This window comes from Hemicordylus capensis, chromosome 6 (genome assembly GCF_027244095.1).
Source record: "Hemicordylus capensis ecotype Gifberg chromosome 6, rHemCap1.1.pri, whole genome shotgun sequence".
NCBI classification, from domain to species: Eukaryota; Metazoa; Chordata; class Lepidosauria; order Squamata; family Cordylidae; genus Hemicordylus; species Hemicordylus capensis.
The window spans coordinates 118,464,615-118,488,149 of record NC_069662.1 but is presented as its reverse complement, the minus strand read 5'-3'; the positions used below and the strand labels follow the sequence as shown (position 1 = coordinate 118,488,149).

At 40.7% G+C, this 23,535-nt stretch overlaps 1 protein-coding gene across 6 annotated transcripts in view; it reads left to right on the top strand.

The window, feature by feature from the left end:
- PALS2 (protein associated with LIN7 2, MAGUK p55 family member) overlaps positions 1-23,535 on the top strand; it is a 52,787-nt gene that overhangs the window by 9,518 nt on the left and 19,734 nt on the right. For 2 of the 6 annotated variants that reach the window (XM_053266344.1, XM_053266343.1), the window contains exon 2: positions 17,296-17,414. The exons of 1 other annotated variant lie outside the window; for it this stretch is intronic. In XM_053266344.1, coding sequence (XP_053122319.1) covers positions 17,298-17,414 — 117 coding nt within the window. In that variant the 5' untranslated portion in view covers positions 17,296-17,297. Of the gene's footprint in view, positions 1-17,292; positions 17,415-17,902; positions 18,146-23,535 lie in introns of those variants that run through there. 3 more of the 6 variants (XM_053266347.1, XM_053266348.1, XM_053266345.1) reach the window with 3 other exon arrangements.

Below are 23,535 nucleotides of genomic sequence, written 5' to 3'. Positions count from 1 at the left end.
ATCACTATACTTATTTCACACATTTTATTTTGTTTATTGAAGTGAAATGCTCCTAATTCTCTCCTGTGCAAAGACTGCTATAGAGAAAAATGTGCAAAACAGCTGCCAAGCTTCACTGTCAGCACTCTTTCCAATATCAGTAAAAAAAAGTAGAGTCAGTTTAATCCCCCCCCCCCCCGATAGTTGTGAATGTGTGAGAATTCTCTCTGAATGTGGCAACACTACTTTTAACGTCACTCTCCTTATGTCTGAGTTTGTGCCACTACTGTGTTTGGTTTAAAAATTCCTTCTTGGGTGTCAGTCTTTAATTTGCCATGGTTTTGCTCTTGTGTTTGCTGAACTTGGACAAGGCTTTTGCTTCCAAAAAGTATCTGTGCTTTGTATATCCTCCTCCAGCTTTTCTCATTTAATCATACTAGTATTGGCATTTACCATGGTACAATTGCATTTTTGAAATGTTTTTATACACAATTAGCGGCACCAGGATGGAGATGCACATTGGGTATATTAGGCAGACTTCCAGATACACGTAGAAGTTTGCTTTTGCATGTGGTTTTCTGTAGTTGAATTTGGAGCATTTATATCTTTTTTTATTTGCTGCAAGTGTTCTATTTCAATCTCTAATAGTATATTTAAATAGCTTTTCTACTACTTGTAATGATTTGACTCTCAGCTTTATCTATTTAGTTTCCCTTTAGCCAATTCTCTCACTTTCTGGTACTATTCCTTTTTGAAGTTAAATGACTGATACCCTGCCCACATACATGTTGAACTAAATAGTATTATTGTTGCTAGGAGACTTAAGCTGCAATTGTAGGTGTGCCTCCTTAGAAGCTAGTTCCACTGAAATGTTTCTGACTAAACATGATTAGGATTGGACTTTTAGACTTAGCCATTTATAAGATCCTCAGCACCATTTGAAGATCCACTGTTGTGAATTGGCTTCATTACTTGTGTCATGATCGCAGCCTGAGTTGTCATGCAGTCTGATGCCTTCTCTAATTTGTTCTTGTTTAAAGATCACTGTTACTACTTTATTCAAGTGATTATGACCAGAAAGTAATCAAATCTAAAATCTATCTTACTGCTGAACTCTCCACACATGAATGCAGCATCTTTTTCTCTCTACCCTCATAGTCTAGATCAGGGCTACTTAACTGCGGCCCTTTTGCAGCCTGTAGGGATTGGCACGAAATGTGATTCGTAATCTGAATCGTGCCACATTCCTTTAAAATAGGGGGATTCCACATCCCCTTTAACATAGAGGAGAGAAGGTCTATACCTGCTCCTTTAGCACCCACCTCCATTTCCTTAAGTGCGGTACTCCCTCCAGCTATCAGCATGTGCTAGCGGCGCTCTCCCCCAGGTGCCCCTGCGCAATGCCAGCACCATTTGGCCTGCGCGCCTGTGAAGTGGCTGTTTGTGTGTGACCATCACAGATGTGCGAAGGTCATGTGTGTGCTGGCATCACTCAAGGGCAGCTAGGGGAAAGTGCTGCTGGCACATGCTGATAGCTGGGGGGAGCGCCATGCTTGAGGAAATGGTGGTGAGCACTGGAGGAGTAGGTATGGACTTGCTCTCCTCCATGTTAAAGGGGATGTGGAATCCCCCTCCCCATTTTAAAGTGATGTGGTGTGTTTCAGATTAGAAATCACATGTCTCGCATATCCCTACTGGCCTACAACTCCCATAACCACAGGCTATTGGCCACTGTGGCTGAGGATTGTGGAAGTTGTAATCCAAAAATAGCTGGAGGGCCAAAGTTGAGTAGCCCTGGTCTAGATCATGGGTTGCCAACCTCTGCAACACAAGTGATACAGACATTTATCAAACATCTTGGGCAGGGTGAGGAGAAGTAGTCAGTGTTGTATAATATGTGTAATAATTTTGGTTTGGATATGAGCATGCAGGTTTGAATCCCTGTTCAGCTATGAAGTTCACTGAGTTCCTTTTGACGTCAGCCTTACCAATCCCACAGGGTTGTTTCAGGTCTGTAACACTGCGTTAAGCTCCTTAGAGGAAAGGTATGTTACAAATGGGAGAGGAAAGATTCCAGCAGTAGGTACAGCTGAGGCCAGTGTGTCACCCAACATGAGGAGGCTTTTCTGCCAAAACCCTGCCCACACAGGATGATGATATTTCATCATGTGACAAATGTTGAAAGAGCTACTACAGAAGACAAATTAGCAGCATCCTGTTTTGTGTTAATTCATAATCTTAAATATTTTCCATTTCTTTTCCAGTTGCATTTTCCTTCTAAATGTAAAGCCATCTAGGCTGTGATTTTTAGATCTGGAAGTTCTATTGAAACAGTAAAGGCACTTCTCATAAATGAACTTGCAAATTAATAATACAAAGTTGTTAAGTACGAATGAGCATTTGGTTACTTTCTGTCTCTTCCCAGTTCTGTTTCGGAGCTTTCTACCTTCACTCTTGAAGTTAGTCCACTTGTTTAAATCATCTCTTTTTCAAACATCTAACAATTATCTAGACCGGGGTGCCAGTCTTCTTGACAAGCCTAACCCATGGAAGCACAATACATATGCCGCACTCCCCTGCCTTGGAGAGCAGGTAGCACAGTGCAGGCCTGGTATACATAACATGTTCAGGCCATTTTTAAGTTCTCAAATCCTTTTTACAAGCTGAATGTAGAGGTCTGTTTTCCACCACAGGGAAGCTGAAGGCTACAGTCCTATGCAAACATTTCTTTTTTTGCTCTGCTGCTTTTAGATTTTGGGAATATTTTTTTTAAAACTGTTTGTTTTTATTGTATTTGTTGGTATTTTAATTTTTGTAGGTCTCCTCAAGTTCTTCAGAAATTAGGTTAGGTAAATAAATAAGTTGAAATTCAAGTAAATGTTTATAGGATTAATCTGTTCTCTGAAGGAATATTGCAATTTAGACTTTTATCAATTCCTTGCAGGATCAGTGTGTGTGTGTGTGTGTGTGTGTGTGTGTGGCTGGAGTTATTTTTATTTAAAAAAAACAAAAAACCATGTGATCTGCAGATCAGACTTTAGAGTATCCTTCCTGCCCCGGCACCATTAGCAACTTTCAAGACCAGTAAGTTAACTGATATAGCTAAGTGCAAGCAATAAGAGAGAGACAGCGTAGTGTAGTAGTTGGAGTGCTGGACTAGGACTGGGGAGACCTGAGTTCAAATCCCCATTCAGCCATAAAACTAGCTGGGTGACTCTGGGCCAGTCACTTCTCTCTCAGCCTAACCTACTTCACAGGGTTGCTGTGAAAGAGAAACTCAAGTATGTAGTACACCACTCTGGGCTCCTTGGAGGAAGAGCAGGATATAAATGTAATAATAATTCAATTTTTTAATTTTATTTTTATTGCGTCTGAATGTTCATTTAATTCATTTAATTACATTAAATGTAATCTTGGCATTGGATGACAAAGTGCTTCTCTAATAATACTAGACTGAGATGAAAATATTTAAAGAAACCTAGATTTGTAAACAAAGTATCAAGATGTCTTCCTTTTTGCAAGTACTTCAACTTTCTACAATGTGTTCATTTCCTTCTCTGGTAGTCTCTTAAAAGCAAATGCAGCACTAGCTTCATCCACCAATTTAATTTCTTCCATCATAAGCTAAAAGGCATGTTTCCTTGTCACTTTGAGTTCTGAACTTTAAAAAATAAATAAATCTTATGTACCTGAAAGAATGACGTGATCAGATGGTTTCAAGTTATGCCTGAAATTTTCTAGGCACTGTACATAACTTGAAAAGCTATGCAGGCTCTATCCATGGACTTACTGTCTAATAGACCAGTATAGAAGGAAAAGGGATGGGAAAGAAAGAGGGAAATGCCAGTTCAGGTACCAAAACTTTCAAGTTGATATTGACTGAAGAGAAGCCAAATGGCAGCTGGAACAGAGATACAGTAGGCAGTGCCATCTCCCCTCTACCTCTGCTTCAACTAGTAAATGGCTGATAATAATGACTGCTGGTAAAAGTCCTAAGTTTAGCCACTTGGTGGTGACATAACATTTCGATCTGTATATGTAGGATAAAGGCTTGATGTATTGCTGGTTTTATTTAATGAGTTGTGTGCCTATTAGCAGTTGCTTGGAGCCTTCTCAATATTTCAATATTAGATGTGTTACACACAGCATAAGCAGGGCTGATGTAATGCTTTGGATGGTAAGACTGCTGATAAAGTAAAAAGTGTCAGCTGAAAACCTCAATCCCAAATAATAGTTGTAATTTACAAAGTGTGTGTGTGTGTGTGTGTGTGTGTGTGTGTGTGTGTGTGTATACAACCTTTCTGACCATGCAGCTGTAGTAAATGTGACTAGAAATTACTACGGTAACTAAAAAAAGCACCCCCCAATGTGGTGGTCAAGCGTTTTTGGCAGGAATGCTGAAATGAGACATGCCTCTTTGAATATATTAATGTGATCAATTTATATATGTTTAATAACATTTATCCTAGATGAATGACAACATTAAAAAAAGAATAAAATCTACTGCCACCTTAGTCATAATTTCCAAATCTTGGTCACTCCTAATAAAAAGGTCTTACACTCATCTGGATAAAAGTCAGACTCCGATTCTAGCATTTTCATGGTGTATTCAAGCCCCAACAGGAATCACTGTTCCACGAGTCTCATACGTGATATTTGATTCATTTGTAAGGCAATTAGAATGAAAAGTGACTGGATATCATCCAGAATTTAGTGAGTAAAATGAAGCTTCTTGTGAATAGTATGTTGATACCTGTCTACCATTTTATTCATTTATTTGATCATTTATATCTATGTAAATCACTTTGGGAGCTTCTGTTGAAAAGTAGTATATAAATATTCATCTTTGTATTCATATGGAAGCTTTTTAATTTTTTGTCTCAGGTTTAGCATTGGAAGGGTGCATTTGAAGCACATAGGAAACTTTGGTTAATGCTCCCCCCCCCCCAGTGCACAGATAATCACTCCACTAGTGGAAGGGTTTGCATTAATTGGGGGATGAAACTTGAAGAAATGTTCAGGTAGGGAACATCCAGGTGCACTTCTGTTCTTATTTCACTATTGTCTCTTTAAGTCCTTCTACTAATCCGGCATTTCCTGGACAGCATCTACTTCCTCTCCCACTATAGGTTCCCATTTTTCTGCTTGCTTGGCTCATTGAACACCAGATTTTTTACAAAATATAATTATTTGAAAACCAGTGTCTGGGGAAATGGAATACATTAAACAAAGCAAATACAAATTTCTTACAACTTTCATTCAGAACTAGCATTTTTTGGGAAAGGCTTTGTTTTGAAGAGTGGGGGATATGAAGTACATAGACCTGAAATGATAAATTGAGCCTACTTTCCTAATTATTGCCCCAAATTACTAAGAGGACCCCCCCCAAAAAAACACAACAACCCTCAAGCAACTAGCCATGTGTATTGTTTGGGCCAAGGTTGAGTGTTCCCCTAATCTTCAGCCTTGATCCTGTTGCCTCCCTAAACTGCTAAAAATTGCCGGCCCTGCATCTAATAGCTTTAGAGAAGCAATTTAAGTCTTTTAGTGGGGATTGGTGAATTGGAGCCAAAGTGTGAAGACTCCCTCTCCTCAAATTGCTGTGGCCCCAATCCGGCCTCCTTGCTGTTTTTGGAAAAACAAAAAAGGCAAGATTTCAGTCGTGGAATTTCTATATCACATCTAGTTTGGGCCTGATGTTATGCTTTCATTACCTTGTAATTACCTTGTTACATTACCTACCAGCGTTAGTTCCTGGCATTTCCTAGAGTTGACAGCATTCGAGGCTTTCTTTCCTGTAACTATTCCACTTATTCTCACAACTTATTGTTCTGTAAGTCAAAGTGTTGTCTGCCTGGGATTGAGAAATTATTATTTAAGCTCCGTTCCTCTTATGGGCTAGAGAAAATTGATTAATAGACAAACACAGATTCTGCCTCTGGACCAGGACATGCTCATGCACATGTTGGGTATTTCCTGTCACTTCCAGTCCGATGAGACGATGGGGCGACAGGGAGGTACATTGCCACTCCACCGGACCCTTTTAAAGTGTAGCGTCAGTGGGGGAAACACGGTGGGAGGGGTAAGAGCACACTTCCCCTACCTTGAAAGGTATCCCCTCCCACCTTCGAGCTGCCCCCTCACCGGTGCCATGCACATCCCTAGTGGCTGTGCAACCTCTTGACAAATAGCTGTTTGGATGGCAGTGAATGCTAGATAGAGGCAGGTGAAGTGTTGGGGATCTTGTCATCCTAACTGGTTTAGGCTGGGTACCTTAACAATAGTCAACATCTAAGATCGTGCTCTTTGTGCTCGGCTGACTGAAGTGCAGTAGATGTCCACTAGGAACAGGGCCTTCTCAATGGTGATGCCATCTTTATTGAATACCCGCCCCAAGGAAATTCACCTAGCCTCAACATTTGAGTGCTGTAGGGCAACGACACTGTTTTTTCAAAAACTCTTTCAGAGTAAACTGACTTTTATATACTTACTATTCTGCTGATCTTATTCTGTTTTGTTATTGTTCTTCCTGTTTGATTTATTGGTTAATATCTTGTTTGTTTTGTAAGTTGCTTGGAGTTCACTGAAGATAAATTGAGATGCCAGTTAATTTTTTTTAAATGATGAAAAGGAAGTGCTAACTTTCTAAAAAAAATTATCTGAAAACTTTAAATTCAAAATTTACAATTTACAATTTGTAAAATTTTGTCAAAATTTACAATTCCAGCATTAATTTAAAACAGCCCCCCATATGGTGCACAATTAACCCACTATTGATTAATTATCAGAGGTTGTAAAGGCCAGTAGCTGACTGGTTTCAGAAAAGGACTAAACGTCTGTAGAAACTAGGACTATCGGTGAATTCAATTATTCAATAGCATAACCAAGGAATGCCACCTCATTCTCATGGTGTTCTTAAAACTATGACTTCCTAAAACTTGGAGTGAAAAATAATGTTCGATAATATTTCTCTTGTACTTGTCATCTTGAAATGGTGCTGTAACTGGAGAAATGCTGGGTTAGTCAGCTTAACTTGTTAGCTTCGTATGTTCTAGTATGGGAACATCTGGATCTTTAATCTCAGTTGCTACCTTTTTAAATAGCTTCTATTAAATAGCCTCGCTTCTCCCTCCAGGGTACTCGGTTGAAGAGCAGGTGAGGGAATATGGGTGGAGTGGCTGTGGTCTATAAGAACATCATCTTCCTTGCCAGGATCCCTGTCGAAGTGTCTGACCATATTGAATATGTGTACTTAGGCTTGGAGACCAGGGATAGACTGGGACTTCTGTTGGTGTACTGATCACCACACAGCCCAGCAGAGTCCCTAACTGAGCTGATGGATTTGGTCTTGGGCTTGGCATTGGAGTCTCTCAGGCTTGTGGTGGTGGGGGTCTCTGTTGTTCACTTTGGGACTAATTTGTCCGGAGCGGCTCAGGAGTTCATAGTGGCCATGGCAACTTGTTTTGGGACTGACGCATACTGCTGGTCACATACTTGATTTGGTCTTTCACTCTGAACAGGGTTGTGTTTTGTGGGTGGGGACTCCTGTCATTTCCCCATTGTCATGGACAGACATCATCTGGTTAAGGTTGGACTCATGACCATGTTCCACCTCCGCAGGGGCGAAGGGCCCTTTAGGATGGTCCACCCGAGAAGGTTATTGGATCCAGCAGGATTCCGAGAAGCCTTGAAGGGATTTACTGTTGGTTCTGTCGGTGACCCTGTTGACCCTCTATTGGAGAATTGGAACAACCAACTCACCAGGGCAGTGGGCACGATCGCTCCTAAGTGTCCTCTCCGACCTGCTTCGAAACCGGCCTATTAGTATACGGAAGAACTACAGGGGCTGAAGCAGCGAGGTAGATGACTAGAGAGCAAGTGGAGAAAGACTCGACTCGAATCCGACAGATTATTACATAGAGGGCATTTGAAGTTCTATGCTCAGGCGATACATGCGGCAAATAAGTGATTCTTTTCTGCCTATATCGCATCCACAAATTCACATCCAGCAGGGTTGTGAAGGGCTGTGCTCCTTCCCCTTGAATCAGTACTTGGAACCAACGATTACTCACTGTGACGTTTTTAATGAGTTTTTGGTGGACAAAATCTCTTGTACTCAGGCCGACTTGGATTCAAGCTCCACAGTTGTTACAGAGTCTGATGCTGAGGTGTACATCAGCTCCTTTTATGTGATGACCCTGGATCAGTTTCAGTTCATGACTCCTGAAGATGTGGGCAAGTTGCTTGGAATGGTACGGGCTACCACCTGCTCTCTTGCCCGACATGGCTTATATTATCCGGCAGGGAGGCTGTTGTAGATGGCCTGGTAGAGATTATAAATGCTTCTCTGAGGGAGGGCAGGATGCCTACTTGTCTTAAGGAGGCAATCATTAGACTGCTTCTGAAGAAACCCACCTTGGATCCATGGATAGCTAGCTACACTAGCTATTGATAAGTTTCTGGGCCAAATCCAAGGTGCTGGTTATTGCATATATAAATAAAAGCCTTACAAAGCTCTAAACAGCTTAGGTCCTGGGTTTTTAAAAGAATGTCTTCTTCACCATGAGCCCCATTGCACGTTAAGATTGTCTGGAGAGGTTCATCTGCAGTTGCCACCAGCTTGTCTTTGTTTCTGCCCCTGGACTTTGGAATGTGCTCCCTTTTGAAATAAGAGCCTCCTCATCTCTGGCAACTTTTAAAAACACACTGAAGACATATTTATTCACTTAGGCTTTTGAATTTATAGTTTTAATACTTTTAATGTTAATGTTTTTAATGTTTAAATGATTTTAATTGTAAACTGCCCAAAGACATAGGTTTTGGGTGCTATAGAAATATGTATGATGATGATGTATATTAAGTTCACAGTACTTTGATTATGGTTACTGGATACACCTGGAAAATAGTTAAAGCAGTCTTAGCTACCTGTATGAGGAACCTTATGTGCAATTGCAGAGAAGTGATGTCAAGGGTGGTTTTTTAAAGAATTGTAGATGTGAACATTGATTAGGATAATGGCCGCCTAGCACTGGGTCTCAGCCACGGGTATAAAAACAGTATGTAGCTGAAATAGCAGTCAGGCCATCCACACATAGTAGCTTATCACTTTCTATAACTGAAATGATACACTGCCACAAGTAAAGAACAGGTGCCTGTAGAACAAAAGCTCAAGGATACTGGCCATGTGTCAAAAATAGCTCCAGGAAAGCTATTGTGGTCTGAGGAAAGGCTTTCCTTTCCCCAGATAGTATAGAGAGTAGACAGAATTGGTGTTGGAAACCTCCCACAGAATACTTACAAGGGATAGTTGGGGACAACTTGTTGCCATATGGGACCATAGCTCAGTGGTAGAATATGTGGTACAAATGTATAAAATAGTCCCTGACCACTGAAACTCTATCCAGTAGTAACAGAACTGGGGAAGACATCTGCATTGGACATGGCAATCTACTGCTAGTTGCACTATCCTGGGTTATAGTATACTGGGCTAGTAATCAGACTATATGATAGCTCTTCATATTCTTATAATTTTTCTTTCTGTAGCTGGGGCAGTTCCTGATGTTTCTATTTTGGAAGCTCCAAGATCAGAACCTAATGATGAGGTAGTCATTAGCCCCTGTCTTCTTAATTGCCAGCCATTGTTAACGGTTGTTGCCACAATGTTTAGTAGTTTGCTACCTGGCCATGTAAAGCTTGAGCATGTGCCCTATCTTGTTTAGGCAGATATGAAAGCAGAAAGGGACTAATTGGGAGCCGTTTCTCGGAGAAGGAAGATACTGAAAATAAGGAATATTGTCTCTTGAGAGTATTGGTGGAAAGGAAGGATGAAATCACAGATGTGGCTAATATGGGCCAGTTATTGTAGTGGACTGGGCAGCAGGAATCCATGATGATTAAAAACATTTATACATCACTTTTCAATAGAGAAGTCCACAAAATGATTTACATAGCAAACATGGGAAAATGGTTCCCTGTCCTAGATGGGCTCACAGACTAAAAAGAAACACTATGCTGGTATTGAAGGAGAGTCACCACTTTTAAAACGGTTTCCCTAGATAGTGGAGGGTTTTGCAGATTACATTAGAATATGATGCAGGTGAGAAATAAACATTGGACCTACAGTGAAGGGTTATTTTTCCTTGTGACTGGAGCTCATCAGTATGGGTTGTGCACTGAGCATGCTTGAGAGACAGGACCAAAACATGTGAGACTAGTTTTCTGTTGTCAGAGAGTGCCACAGGGAGGAGAGCTGGTCTTGTGGCAGCAAGCATGACTTGTCCCCTTAGCTAAGCAGGGTCTACCCTGGTTGCATATGAATGGGAGACCTGATGTGTGAGCACTGTAAGATATTCTCCTCAGGGGATGAAGTTGCTCTTGGAAGAGCAGAAGGTTCCATGTTCCCTCCCTGTCATCTCCAAGATAGGGCTGAGAGAGATTCCTGCCTGCAACCTTGCAGAAGCCACTGCCAGTCTGTGTAGACAATACTGAGGTAGATGGACCTATGGTTTGACTCAGTATATAGCAGCTTCCTATCCCCAGTTCCTGGACTGGACTGTAGCAAAGAGTGCAGCACATGTAGAAAGAGAGAAATACCCTAGAAAGGCAACAGGTTAAATATAAAGGAGAATAAACAGGAGTCACAGTGGATACATACTAATGCTGTTATATTCTGGAAGGTGGCTCTATCAAAGATACAAGGAACCAACCCCAATAACTATATACATCTGGAGTTGGGCCTGATGAGCTCCAGTCACAGGGAAAAATAACCCATCATGGTAAGCCCAATGTTCCTTTCCCCCCGAGCTGAAGCTCATCAGTATGGGACATGCCCAAGAGGTATGCAAAAACAACTGGGAGGGAAGGATGTATTCAAATTACTTGTAGGAGGACAGTGTGCCCAAAGGACAAGGAGGTTATTTGTAGTGATGAATAAGGAGAGAAATGGAGGAGCAGGATGGCTGCTATACTGATATCCGAAGAGTGCATACTGAGAAGGCCACTAGGGCCACCTGGGTGTAGAGAGAGCTATAATTCTTCTAGAAACAGGTATTGAAGGACACGAAGGGAGGTCAGATATGCAAAATCCTATCGTGAACCTGATATAGATGTGTAGAGCCTAGTAAACATGTAAGCCAGGGCTTTCCCTGTGGGGAGGCGGGGAAGGACAAGGTCATGAGAATGGTGGAAGGTGGGGTCAGGTTTAAGTACCATGTAGTCAACCTGGACATGCAGAGTCCTTATGTGTAATAAAGTGGTCAGCACAGACACTGTGTGGGACGAAGATAAAGTGACCACAAGGACCTAGTATGAAAAAAAACTAGAGAGGGGAAGAAGGTAAGAAATTGCCAAAGGTCTTATTAGAAATGGAAAAATGTTTAGGATGTAGGTTAAAATAAAAAGCTAAGATAGCTCCTCTCCCACTCTCACACTATCTATGAAGGGGAGGGGGGAAGGAGGAAGGGAAATAAAAGTATATTAAAAAAGGAAAATGAGAAACTAGCCTGTCTTTCCCCCCACAAAATGCTGAAGAGCTTTCACAGCTCTGCTACCTCAAGCAAGACAGGATTGGAAATGGGGATATGGTGCTCTCTGGCAACATGAAAGTAGCCTTGCATATTTTGGTCCTGTCTCTTGAGCATGCTCAATGCACAACCCATGCTGATGAGCTGCAGCACAGGGGGGAAACTGCATATTCTGTTTGTGGAGGGATACAGTTTGTTCAGATGCTCTGAAGGAAGAAAGCGCTGCAGGACTCTAGTGATTTTGGGGATATTGTAGTGTATTTATTTTTTTCACTTACATAATCTTGTGGAAGGAGAGGAGAGCTGGTCTTGTGGTAGCAAGCCTGACTTGTCCCCTTAGCTAAGCAGGGTCTACCCTGGTTGCATATGAATGGGAGACTTGATGTGTGAGCACTGTAAGATATTCCTCTTAGGAGATGGAGCTGCTCTGGGAAGAGCAGAAGGTTCCAAGTTCCCTCCCTGTCATCTCCAAGATAGGGCTGGAAGAGATTCCTGCCTGCAACCTTGGAGAAGCTGCTGCCAGTCTGTGTAGACAATACTGAGGTAGATGGACCTATGGTCTGACTCAGTATATGGCAGCTTCTTATGATATTTAGTGTATTATGTTAAAAAAAAAATTCCAAAAGTTGTTGAAGAATGGAAATTTGTACAAAAATTTCTTCCTGAATTTTTAGATGTTGCTTAAACATTTTTCTGTTGCTCCAGAAGGCTTTTGAAGAGTTCTGGAAAACTGTGGCTGTCACACAAGCGAATGAAATGTGAGAAATGTGCATGTGTAATTTTAGATCATATTTCTTAAACTCAGTGGCAGCTTTCACTGGTTGAGGTGATTTCCCTGGACACAGGTGGGGTGGGAGGACCCTCCAGTTCTTAGGGGTAAGCATCTATTGTGTGGTGTTGTTTTTTAAGATGCAAGAGCAACTTGGTGCCTAGGAATTTTTTAGTCCTGTCCTGATTTGTATCTGGATGATTAACTTGAATTTTCTGCTTCTCTCTCATTGCTCTTAGTCTTTGTCTTCACGGGTATAAGTGTGTTATGTTCCCCAAATCTTGGTGTGGTTAGCAACAGCCTTTGCCTATCCACTAAAAAGAAAAAAATATTGCTGTCAATCTCTGAAAGCATAATGTAACTGTCATTAGCCTCCTACACATGCTTTCAAAGAGAACTTGTTTGCTAGAAGGAAATGGGGGTGCATTTTTTGCAAAGTATGATTTCTGCAATTTCAAAACACCTTCAAAATAAGTTCAAAAGCCTTTTGAGTTGCATATCTGATTTAAAGAATGGCACTAAAATGGTTAAAAATTTCCACCAATAGGAATGATCAGAACATGAAATTGATTTTTTGAGGAAGGAAGTTTTAAGATCATAGATTTTAAATATCACACATAGTTGTTTATATTAGTTATATCACTTGATATATACATCTCTAGGCAGTGTACAAAATTTAAAGCACAATATAAACAAAAAAGTTAAAATTTCTTACAAAATAAAATAAAAACAGTCTGTTCAATAATAACATATTAAACAGTTTAAAATTAATTTCAGTTAGAATCCTGTGAAAACTGGTACGTCTTGAAGGTCTTCCTAAAAGCAAACAGAGAAGGAGAACAGGGAGCATATTCCAAAGCCATAGAGAAGGCCCAGTCCTGAGTCATCAACAAACAAGCCGGCGGCAACTGTGACCAGACCTCTCCAGAATAGGCGGCAGGGTTCATGACAAAGAAGATGTTCTCTTAAAGTGCCCCAAAATAAAATTACAAAGTCAAAATTCCTCCCTGACCCTCGGAATGACCCTGTGATCCTGAAAATTGGCCCCCGAACCTGCCCAAAATTTAAAAAAATTGCGCCAAACTGTGAATACTTGCGTTGCAGTTGGCGAGGGTGGTGACAATTTTCCAATTGCGGATACTCAAAGCTGCGATTGGCAAACCCGCAATAGGTGAGAGACAAGTGTAGTGCTGTTTGCAACAATTGTGCAAATGTAGTAGTGCAACAGTGCAGCGCACACACACACGAGGGATATCACTGTTGAACGACTCTGTTTATGAAATTTTTTTGTTTGTAGAACAGCAGCGCTCTTGTGTAATTGCACAAATGTGTTTTACTGCCTTCAGTGAAAAGGATTTGATTTGATCATTTCAAATATTGAACAATGCTTTGGATGGAGCTCTCTTCATGTGTGGGGTCCAGTGGAGTCTTCCCCCCTCCCCACCTGCCAAGGCCCCTTGTGTGCGGAGTGTTGGAACAGTAGTTCTTCCCAGTGCTTTCCCCACCAAGTATAAAAGACTACACTTCCCAGCACTCTGTGTACACCTTCCAAAATACTGCTTGGACTTGAGAGGGCTTTGTTCCCCTTAAAGGAGCCTACCAGCACTGGGAAAAGCATAGCACTGTGCAGTGGAAATGGTTGCCTCACTGTGGTGCCAGAGGAGCTGTGTGGAATAATCTGCTTCGGCCAAAGCTTCACACAGGCATAATAAACAATTAGGGAGTCACACTTGAGATCCATGGGAGCTGCCAGGCCTTGCAATGAAGAACAGTGTTCTAGATTTTTCAGGACTCTGCATTCTTCCTCCTTTTCTTTTGGATGAAGGCTTCTTTGCTTGATATGCTAGGGATTTTGAAAGGGCATTCTGAACACTAAAATATGAAGCGAGATGAACCTTCTCTTTTCTGTCTCATGTACTTTGGTTTAGTTTGGCATCAGGATTTATTTGGTCAGAGTTAGAACTTACATGCTGGTATATGGGTCTCTTAAAATGCCATCAAATACATGTATATGTCTGGGGGGGGGCACAAATCGAATAAATAAATAAATATAGACTGTGTTAAATGTTCTATACACTTTATATTAGTATTTGTATAAATACATACAAAAAGTGTGCTTGAATTTTGTGATTTCTATAATAGTCATTAGTGGTTGGTGTAATAGTCATGCAAAACAGCCATCTTGCTTGGTCTGGCCAGCAGCTAAATGGAAGAACACCTGGGAAACACAATTGCTGCCTTAATTTTCAACATGGAAGATAAGTGGGGTATAAAATAATAGCAATAACTATAACTTTTTCGCAGTGCACTTACATGTTCCTGAAAATTTGTTTCAAGTGTTCAGTCAATCACTTTGTTACGGTTTACAAACAGAAGCCCAAAGAAAAAAGTCTACATGGCCTACAGGGTTATGATACAGGAGTTAAGCACATAGTTAAGCATAAAGAACAGTTAACAATGATTCTTAATAAACTCCTGGTGAATTTTACTAGCTATCAAACAGAACTTAGCCACATTATAAGTTCTCAGATCATTCTGGTCAGTTAAAAGATAATTAAGATAAAAAGAATATGTAGAACCTGGATGGCAGCTAATAAAAGGGGTTATATGTTTACGCTGTATTTCTTGGTAAAATTGGCAATAAAGGAGCACATGAGCCGTTGCTTCAATATCTCCTGATTTGCAGAGACAATTATGTTCTTTCTAGGGTTTTTTTTAAAATATCTCCCTTCCAGGACTGCTGTTCGCAAGGTATTGCATTGTGCCTGTGTCAGAGCTCTGCAGTATTTTGGCACAGTTATCTGGTTTAGATATCTGGCAGAGTTAGAACTTGGTTGCCCAAATGAACACCAACAAGAATAGAGCCCTGATCAATTTGACGCTCCATATCATATATTCTGTGTCTGAGTTTGACTCTGACATTTTCATACCCGAGTTATCAGTGCAAAAGGGGAGAAACCATAATGATGCAGCCTTTTGTCCAGCTCTCTTTTCTACCTGGAGTGATAGATATCCTTTAGCACAAGTGGAGCTAGACCTGCAGGGTGGAAACCAGCTTCAACCAGAATTCGAGGATATTAATCCATGCTCTGGCCTCTTACTTTAAGCAGTCCTGCTTCCAGATCAAGGACAACACTGGGCACACACCAGAGAACCTGAAAAATGTTCCTCAGGAACTTAGATTGCATGGCTTCTACCTTAGATAAGTTAGAGTACATAGGAGCTGTGCTCATACTTTGGCCGCAAAGAATTTTTTTATGGACGGGATAAATTGAGCACCCCTGGAGCGATGCAAAGATTAAATTGCTTGTGCACTCTTATGTGCATTCTGCCTTGTTTCAAATGTTGAAATATGTTAATGAAACTGTTCTGGTGTGCTGGCTAACACTCAACTCAGGCTTTTGGGCTAATGTGGGGGGATCAGCATGACTAGGTGGAACAGTTCATTAGAGTATCATTTTGTGCAAAGTTTTGGTCTGGAAAATGAAGAGGAGTCAGAAGTGTGATACAATCAGATTGAATTAGGGAATTAGGGGTACAGGAAGAGAAAAATTGATTAAGTAGGCAAGGAGGCAATAAAATATTAACAAATAATGCTGATTTGGAATCTCATGAAGAGGCATTTTAGCTTAAGGCTCGAATTATTACAGAATCAACTGGCTAGAGAAAGGGCCTGAAGAGCAGCTTTAGACTTAAAGGGAAAAGAGAAGGGAGCAAGGAGAGTTAGGAAAATAGGCAATTAGTTATACCTAATCCAATATCTGGTAGTGTGTTGGTCATACTTGCAGGGAGTGTGCGTTGGTGGGTCTCCTCACAGGAACAAGGGAGCGAAAAGGAGAGGCAAGCATGCCACTACAAGCCAGGGATAGTGTCTGGTTCCAAGAAAAGTCCAGAGGTGGTTGGGTCTCTAGGGTCCAGTTCTCTAGGGCAGCCAAGCTGGTGCTTGGTTTGAGTCTAGAGACAGGTCCAAACTGTGATTTGAGCTGGAATCAAGGCTAGAGCAAAAGCTGTAGCTGATGGTATGGCTAAAGCACACAATTAGCTGGCATTTGAGCTAGAAATAGGCAAAATCATGCTTCGGGCCATCCATTGGCCACACTTTCTTGCTTGGGGCAGACATCCAAGGTGGACAAAAGAATTCATATTGCTTGATTTGCTCACTGGTAGGTGTGATCTCCCCTATCAGTGATCAAATCAAGCAATACAAATTTGTGTGATCTCAGTCACCTTTAGTGGCATAGTGGGGAAATGCTTGACTAACAAGCAGAAGGTTGCCAGTTCGAATCCCCGCTTTTACTATATTGGGCAGCAGTAATATAGGAAGATGCTGAAAGGCATCATTTCATACTGCTTGGAAGGAGGCAACAGTAAACCCCTCCTGTATTCTGACGCCCACAGAGCCCTGTGGTTTTCTTTGGTAGGAGTCTAAATCGACATAACGGCACACTTTACCTTTACTTTTAGGTGTTATCTCAATGAACAATAAAATGAAATGGTTTGAGCAACCTGTGTGGGCTGGAGTGAATGGGCAAGCTCAGTGCTTTATGCCAAGAAAAGGGAGTTCTACTATTCTCTTGAGATATAGCCTCTTTCCTTAACTTGCATCTGCTCAGCCACTTCCTTCTCTGAAAAGAGAGGGGCCATAGGGTTATACCTTGCAGTCACTTGTTATACTGACCTTGGGTAATAGTTACCCCATGTTTGCTTGTGCTAAGCAACCAACTTGAGAGTTTTGCCAAATATGGGCATGTGCAGAGTTAACAGTCCCATGAGCTCATAGCCAAGATGGAGACTGCAAGCCTGCAGTTAGTGGGGTACTGTTTGTAGCCCCCAAACAGGCTGTTCTAGCAACAAATATGTCTTGAAAAACCAATAATTGTTTTTCTGTATGTTTGGCCCTTAAGTATTACAATTTAAGATTCAAGAAAAATGGGCACATTAAACTTATTCAAACCTTTAAAAAAAAAAAAAAAAACCACCCCTGCTCAGTTGCTTTCTTTGATTTTTTTCCCCCTCTTCAAGCAGCAATGCAGCAAGTTTTGGATAACCTTACGGATTTGCCACCATCAACAGGAGCTGAAGAAATAGACCTTATTTTTTTGAAAGGAATTATGGAAAATCCTATTGTAAGATCGCTTGCCAAGGTAACTAACTCACACTGTCTGTTAATATTATCTCTAGAATGTAACATAAAGTTTGGTTGGAGAGGTCTCAGTTTGCACATGGAGAGTTGCTGGACATACTGAGGTCTCTAGACCATTTTGTGATGACTTAATGGGGCCATGTGCAATGAGGACTACCTACCTATTGCTAGGGCACCAGTTGGGAAGAGCGTGATTCATGTCAGTACATGCTTCTAGGCTTTTTGCATACCAAGTTACATCATCATTTTAGGCCTTTTTTCGGGGGAGCATTTTGTCTGGTAATTTCGATGAGGTGTTCAGAATGGTTCCAAACCTGTGGGCCTTCTTTAAAAGCTGCTAAAAACAATCCATTGTGTACTCAGAATTCTAAATCTAATCTTTTTATCTTGGTTGGCTCGGGGAAATGACTGTTGAATAATAGTATTGCTGTCAATATTGTGTCATATATTTCAATAAAAGACATTGATTTGTTTTTCTCAAACTTTTAGCTGTTGAGAAGATGGAGAAAAATACATGTTGCACAGTCAAATGAATTATGAGAAGACAAACTGACTATTGCTTTATAAAGAAAACTACATGGCTTAGGAACTGAAACTACCATATGGGAACTCTTCAATTTGATGTTACTGGAGGGATAGCAGGCTTTTCTTAGGGAAATGTTTGTACCTGCTAGAAATCTGAAAGAGATATAAGATTCACCTTCTTAGAATTGCTTTCAAGAACTTATGCAGGTATAGAAAGTAGCACTACTGTCACACAAAAACTGACAGGTCTTTGCAATCATAAAGCGGAAGACAAATGTCTGGATTCTTGTAGTGGGACTTGTAATAAGGAAGACAGTGGGCTTTATTTGCCAACTTTATTGGCCTATCTATGCGAAATATTGGCCAATCTATGCTATTTATCAGTTTTACGTCTGTCTTACATGACTTTCACTTGAAGATTTGTGGGAATTGTTGTTTAGTGAGGGTGCCAAAAGCACTTAGATTACTGACAACCATCACAAAATTACATTTCCCAGGATTTGTCTGGGTTGAGGAAATTACTGTGGAAACGGTTTCTATAGTGTAGACAAGCCTTATTGCTTCAGTAGTTTTATGCTGATCATAGTGCCTTACTTGTATTAATAGAGGTAGGAAACAAAACATGTTTTTGAAAAAACAAAAATGTAAGTAAAAATTGAATATACAAAAATAAGCACCTTGTATCCTATTTAAACTTACTATTTTAGATATTCAAAATGAGTTATGAACAGCTTAGCTAGTATATATGTATTTCTTTAAACGCTAAAGCATGTATACTTCTAGAATGTATTAGTTATACCTTAAAAAATGACCAGGATATCTAGTGCTAGAGATTAACATGCAAGCTGAGGTATGTGAGCATGTCTGAGATTTTGCTAGCTGAAAATTAGGGAGGAGCAGTTGAAAATAAGAACCAGTACCTTAGTAGTATCCTTGAAAAATGTTTTTGTATTTACAAGCCAGCCCCAAAATTTAGAATCCAGACAATGGAGACTTGGAAAAATTACTGGATTTAGTAACAGATGTTGTGGTGGGGGGAGGTACTTTTTATCCCCTTTACAAGTATCGGAAACAAGGCTGCCTGAGACACATCCAGATTTTATTAAATTACCTATCCTGATTTAGACAGCACAGTCAAGTTTCTAGGATCCCTAGTGTCTGAGATTTGTCAAGTCCTGTTAAAGTAAATAAAACCTTTATTATATTTTATTAGACAGGAAGACTAGAACAGTCTTCCTGTCAGGTTTCTCTGGACTAGAGAAGGAAGAAACTCATTATTCTCCCAGCACACACTCTCTTATTCTCTCTCTCATAACTGTAGCCCTCTTTTTGCCATGAATACGCTCTGGAAATCAATTATAGCAAGACCAAAATTATGGCCTTTGCTAAACATCCAAAGACCTTGAAATGGTCTTTGGCTGGACATAAACTAGAACAGGTTAAGATCTTTAAATATCTAGGGGTTGTTTTCCAGGCCTCTACGAAACGCCAAGCACATCTGCAATACGTTACCCAAAATGCACGTAAATCGGCATTGGCCATTCAATCATATTTCCACCAAGATGGGGCTCAATTTGTACCAGCTGCCCTTAAGTTATTTACAGCTAAAGCCTGCTCTCAGTTGCTTTATGGGTCACAGTTGGGCCCGTATACTAACTGTACTCCACTAGAGATAGTTCAGACAAAGTTTCTGAGATCTATTCTACAGATCCCTAGATGTGTTCCCAATGTAATATTGAGGATGGAAACTGGCATGCCTAAGATGGAAGCCCGGATGTGGTTTTCCATTCTCAGCTTCTGGTTGAGATTGTCTTTCTTTTCTACAGGCCTTGCTCACTTAATTTTTATTGATAAATTTAATTCTAGTTGGAAGCAGTCAATATCTCACCAAATAAGTTTATATGGCTTTAGCCTGGATGGTCTATTAGAAATGGGTTTCTGTCACGCGAGACTGATATTAAAGCAGCGGATCTATGATATGGAAATGCAGACTGATCGATCTTTAATCTCTAAAGAAGTTTTCCTAGGTTTAAAAATGTATAATACTAAACCTGCGAATTACCTGGGTAAGATTACTATCACTAAATATCGCAGGATGTTTACACTGGCCAGATTTAATGTGCTACCTTCAGCTGAATTAGAAGGTAAATTTAGAGGGATCCCAAAAGAACAGAGACTATGTCCTTGTGGCTCTGGAGAACAGGAGTCTATCTTCCATATCTTACTCCGCTGTCTTTTTTATAGGGACTTACGAACTTGTTATATTTCCTCCTTACTGACTGATTTCCCAGGGCATACAGATGCATTTTAATGTCAACTATCTGCTCTCAGATCAGAAGGAGGAAGTAACATTTAAAGTTGCTAAGTTCTGTGAGGCAGCTAAGAAGGCTAGACAACAGATGGTAAATCAGATTATGCTAACGGGAAATTGCTGATTAGGATGAGTCCATGTTCCTGATTATATTATGTATATATTATTACTATATTACGTGTATTATTATGTATGTAAATTTTGGTCTATGACCGTAAATAAACATGACTGACTAACTGTAGCCCTGTAATGTGAAGTAACTGATTAAGTTTGTCATGACTAAGTACCATTGAAATTAGTGAGACAAATCATGGCTAACCTTAGTCTCATTAAATTCAATGGGATTCAATCTGGACTAACTTAGTCTGGATGCTGTTCCCACCCCCCGCAAAAACAAACACATCCACACACACACCCCTAACAAAATAATACAATATATATCACAACCAAGTACATAAAAATCAGCACTATTAATATCAAAAAAGTCTTTTGTGTATCCACCACTGGGAAAAAGAACCTGGCCGTGGCATACATGAAAATAACCAACAAAAAATATGTTGACCCTGTGTATCCGTGGGTTGGAGGTGGCCGGAAATGACCACAGAGGTCATTTAAAAAACAACAACACACACATTGATTTTTTGGCATTCTGGGGGCACAGTGTGACACGGAGGAAGGAGCAAAGCATGGTAAGGGAGCTTCCCCCCCAGTCGTCCCCCCAGTTTTTTTGGCTAAAATTCTGCATTTTAACCTCATTTTCCTAGCAACCGGGAACCTAACCCCCAATTCCCCATTCAATCAATGCCTCGATATTCCATGGAACAGAACTCTTGCAAATATCGAGGTCTTCCTTTATGTATGTGTTGGCCTAACAAATCATGATATCAGTTAGCAGCAAAAGTGCATATTCAATTAAAACTTAAAACCTGGACTGAAGTGAGATGACATTAGCATTGAATCAGGAGGGCAGGCAGGCAGGCAACAATTCACAAATAAAGATGGGCCCTAGGCCCTAGTTTCTGGGTCCAATTCAAGGTGCTGGTTTTGATCTTTAAAGCCCTTAATGGTTTGGGCCTGGGATACCTGAGGGACCGCCTGCTCCCAAGGGTTGCTGCCCACTTGACAAGGTCATCTGAAGGGGCTCTGCTCCAGGTGCTGACAATGAGGGAGGCTCAGCTGTTGTGCACGTGGGACAGGGCCTTCTCTGTTGCTGTCCCCAGACTCTGGAATGCTCTCCCAATGGCTGTTCGCTCCTCGGTCTCCATCATGGCTTTTAGAAAGCATGTGAAAACTTGGCTTTTTACCCAGGCTTTTATGTGATTGTCTCCACTGCTGCTGCATTTTATTTTGTGTGGTTATTTTATGTATGTATTTTTAAATCTTTTTAGTTAGATTTCTGTTTTATTTTAGCTTAATATTTTAATTGTGTAATTGTTATAGTCTTGTGTTAATTTTTCTATGTGAACCACCTTGGGATTGTTTTTAATGAAAGGCGGTATATAAATTTAAATAAATTAATAAATAAATATTTTAAAGAAGGAATTCTGAATATAATCCTGTTCTCAGCAGATTTTTAAAACTCAATAATCAAATCAATAATTCCAAAATGACAACATGCCCAAGAGAAGCAGATCTTTCTCAGATTCAAATTTACCATATATGGTGGTAATTTAATAAAATGAATGTTTGAAGTTGAAATCCTGCAAATTTCAAATTGTTGTTTTACTTCCCTTTTGCAAGCACATTAATAAAAACTATGCTATATACAGCTTGCTCTCGAATAGCGGTTTCACCCTTTCGTGGACCACGTCCCTGTAAACCAATTTAGTTACCTTGGGGGATAGTTTTGGATCTGGATCATGATCCATTGCCACTTTGATTCACAATAGTGGGTTCTGTGCCTGCGCAGGATCATCCGAGTGGAATTTGTTAGCTCCTCGTGGCCTCAAAATCTGCCTCGTGTGTGAGCAGCATGTCTGTTATTTTAGGGGGTTAGGCACATTTTGCCTCAGTTCCTTTCCAATGTTTGCACCTCGGTGGCGTGGCTCCTTAGATAGCTTCTTTACTGTTCTAAACAGAAAAAGTATCATTATTTACTTCAGCTTTATATCGGACAGTTTACCCCTATTCTCTGTGTTTTGTGGACATCAGCTTAGTTTGAAATACGTAGATTATTGGCTTTGATCTTGGAATACTTTAACTATTCTTACTATATATCGGATATCGGCTCGGTATTCTTACCTCCTATTTATCCTGATTCCTCTCTATCCTTCCTTTCCCTGTTTGGTATTTTTTCCCCCCATAGACGTTAAAAAGACCTTTAAAAGGTGTGGAAAGTGCAAGGGAAAACTGCCTTCCGTGGACTGGCATGATCTTTGCCTGCTCTGTTTGGGAGAACACCATGGCACTAGCTTGTGCAAAATCTGCACCTTATTCTCCGGCCAGACTCTTAAGAATCAGGCTCTTTGTTTGCAGGCAGCGCTGTATGAGGACGCCTTAAGATCAGTGTCACCATGCCTTGATCTCCCTCAACCTCTCTCTCCATCACTGTCAGTCTTGAGGTCAGTGTCATGGGTTTTATCTTAAATGCAGTCTAAACCCACAACATTGGGAGCGTCCATTTCCAAGGCTGATGATGTTTTCAGAGCACCTGTGCCACCATCAAAGGAGGAGTCCTCCCATCGACATAAGCACAAAAAGAAGCATAGATCTTCTGATGAAGACACAGATGAACCTGCCCCACAGAAACATCACAATAAGAGCTCTCAACATCCAGCCTCTACCCAGTCAGCACCTGCTACAACATTGAGTGCATCAATGCCATCCCCTACGAGATTGCAACTGGTGTTGATGTCTCCACCTCCATTGGGATTGAGCCCTTCTGCTTTGGACTCCTTCCATTTGATTTCACTAGCTACGACATCAGCATCAGTACCAATGTCGATGCATCCCTCCACTTCGATCTTGACACTGAATACTCAATATTGATTTCTGAATTCGACCACTCTACCTCAAGTGGCCTCGTTTTCACCAGCGCCGGCACAACATCAGTCGCTGTCGACGCTGAGGGCTCAGACTCCATGACATTGAGAGCATACACCACCAGCACAGTCTCCAGTGATCTTTGATGTCATCACTGAAGCCAGGCAGATGGATGCAACTTTAGATCCCAAGATGGCACACAACCTTATCTCATTATTGGAATCGAATGAGAGTACGCCATCAGCCTCTTCTTTAAAGGACTTCCTTAGCCAAGAACTTAATGATGAGGCTGATGTTGAGGCGG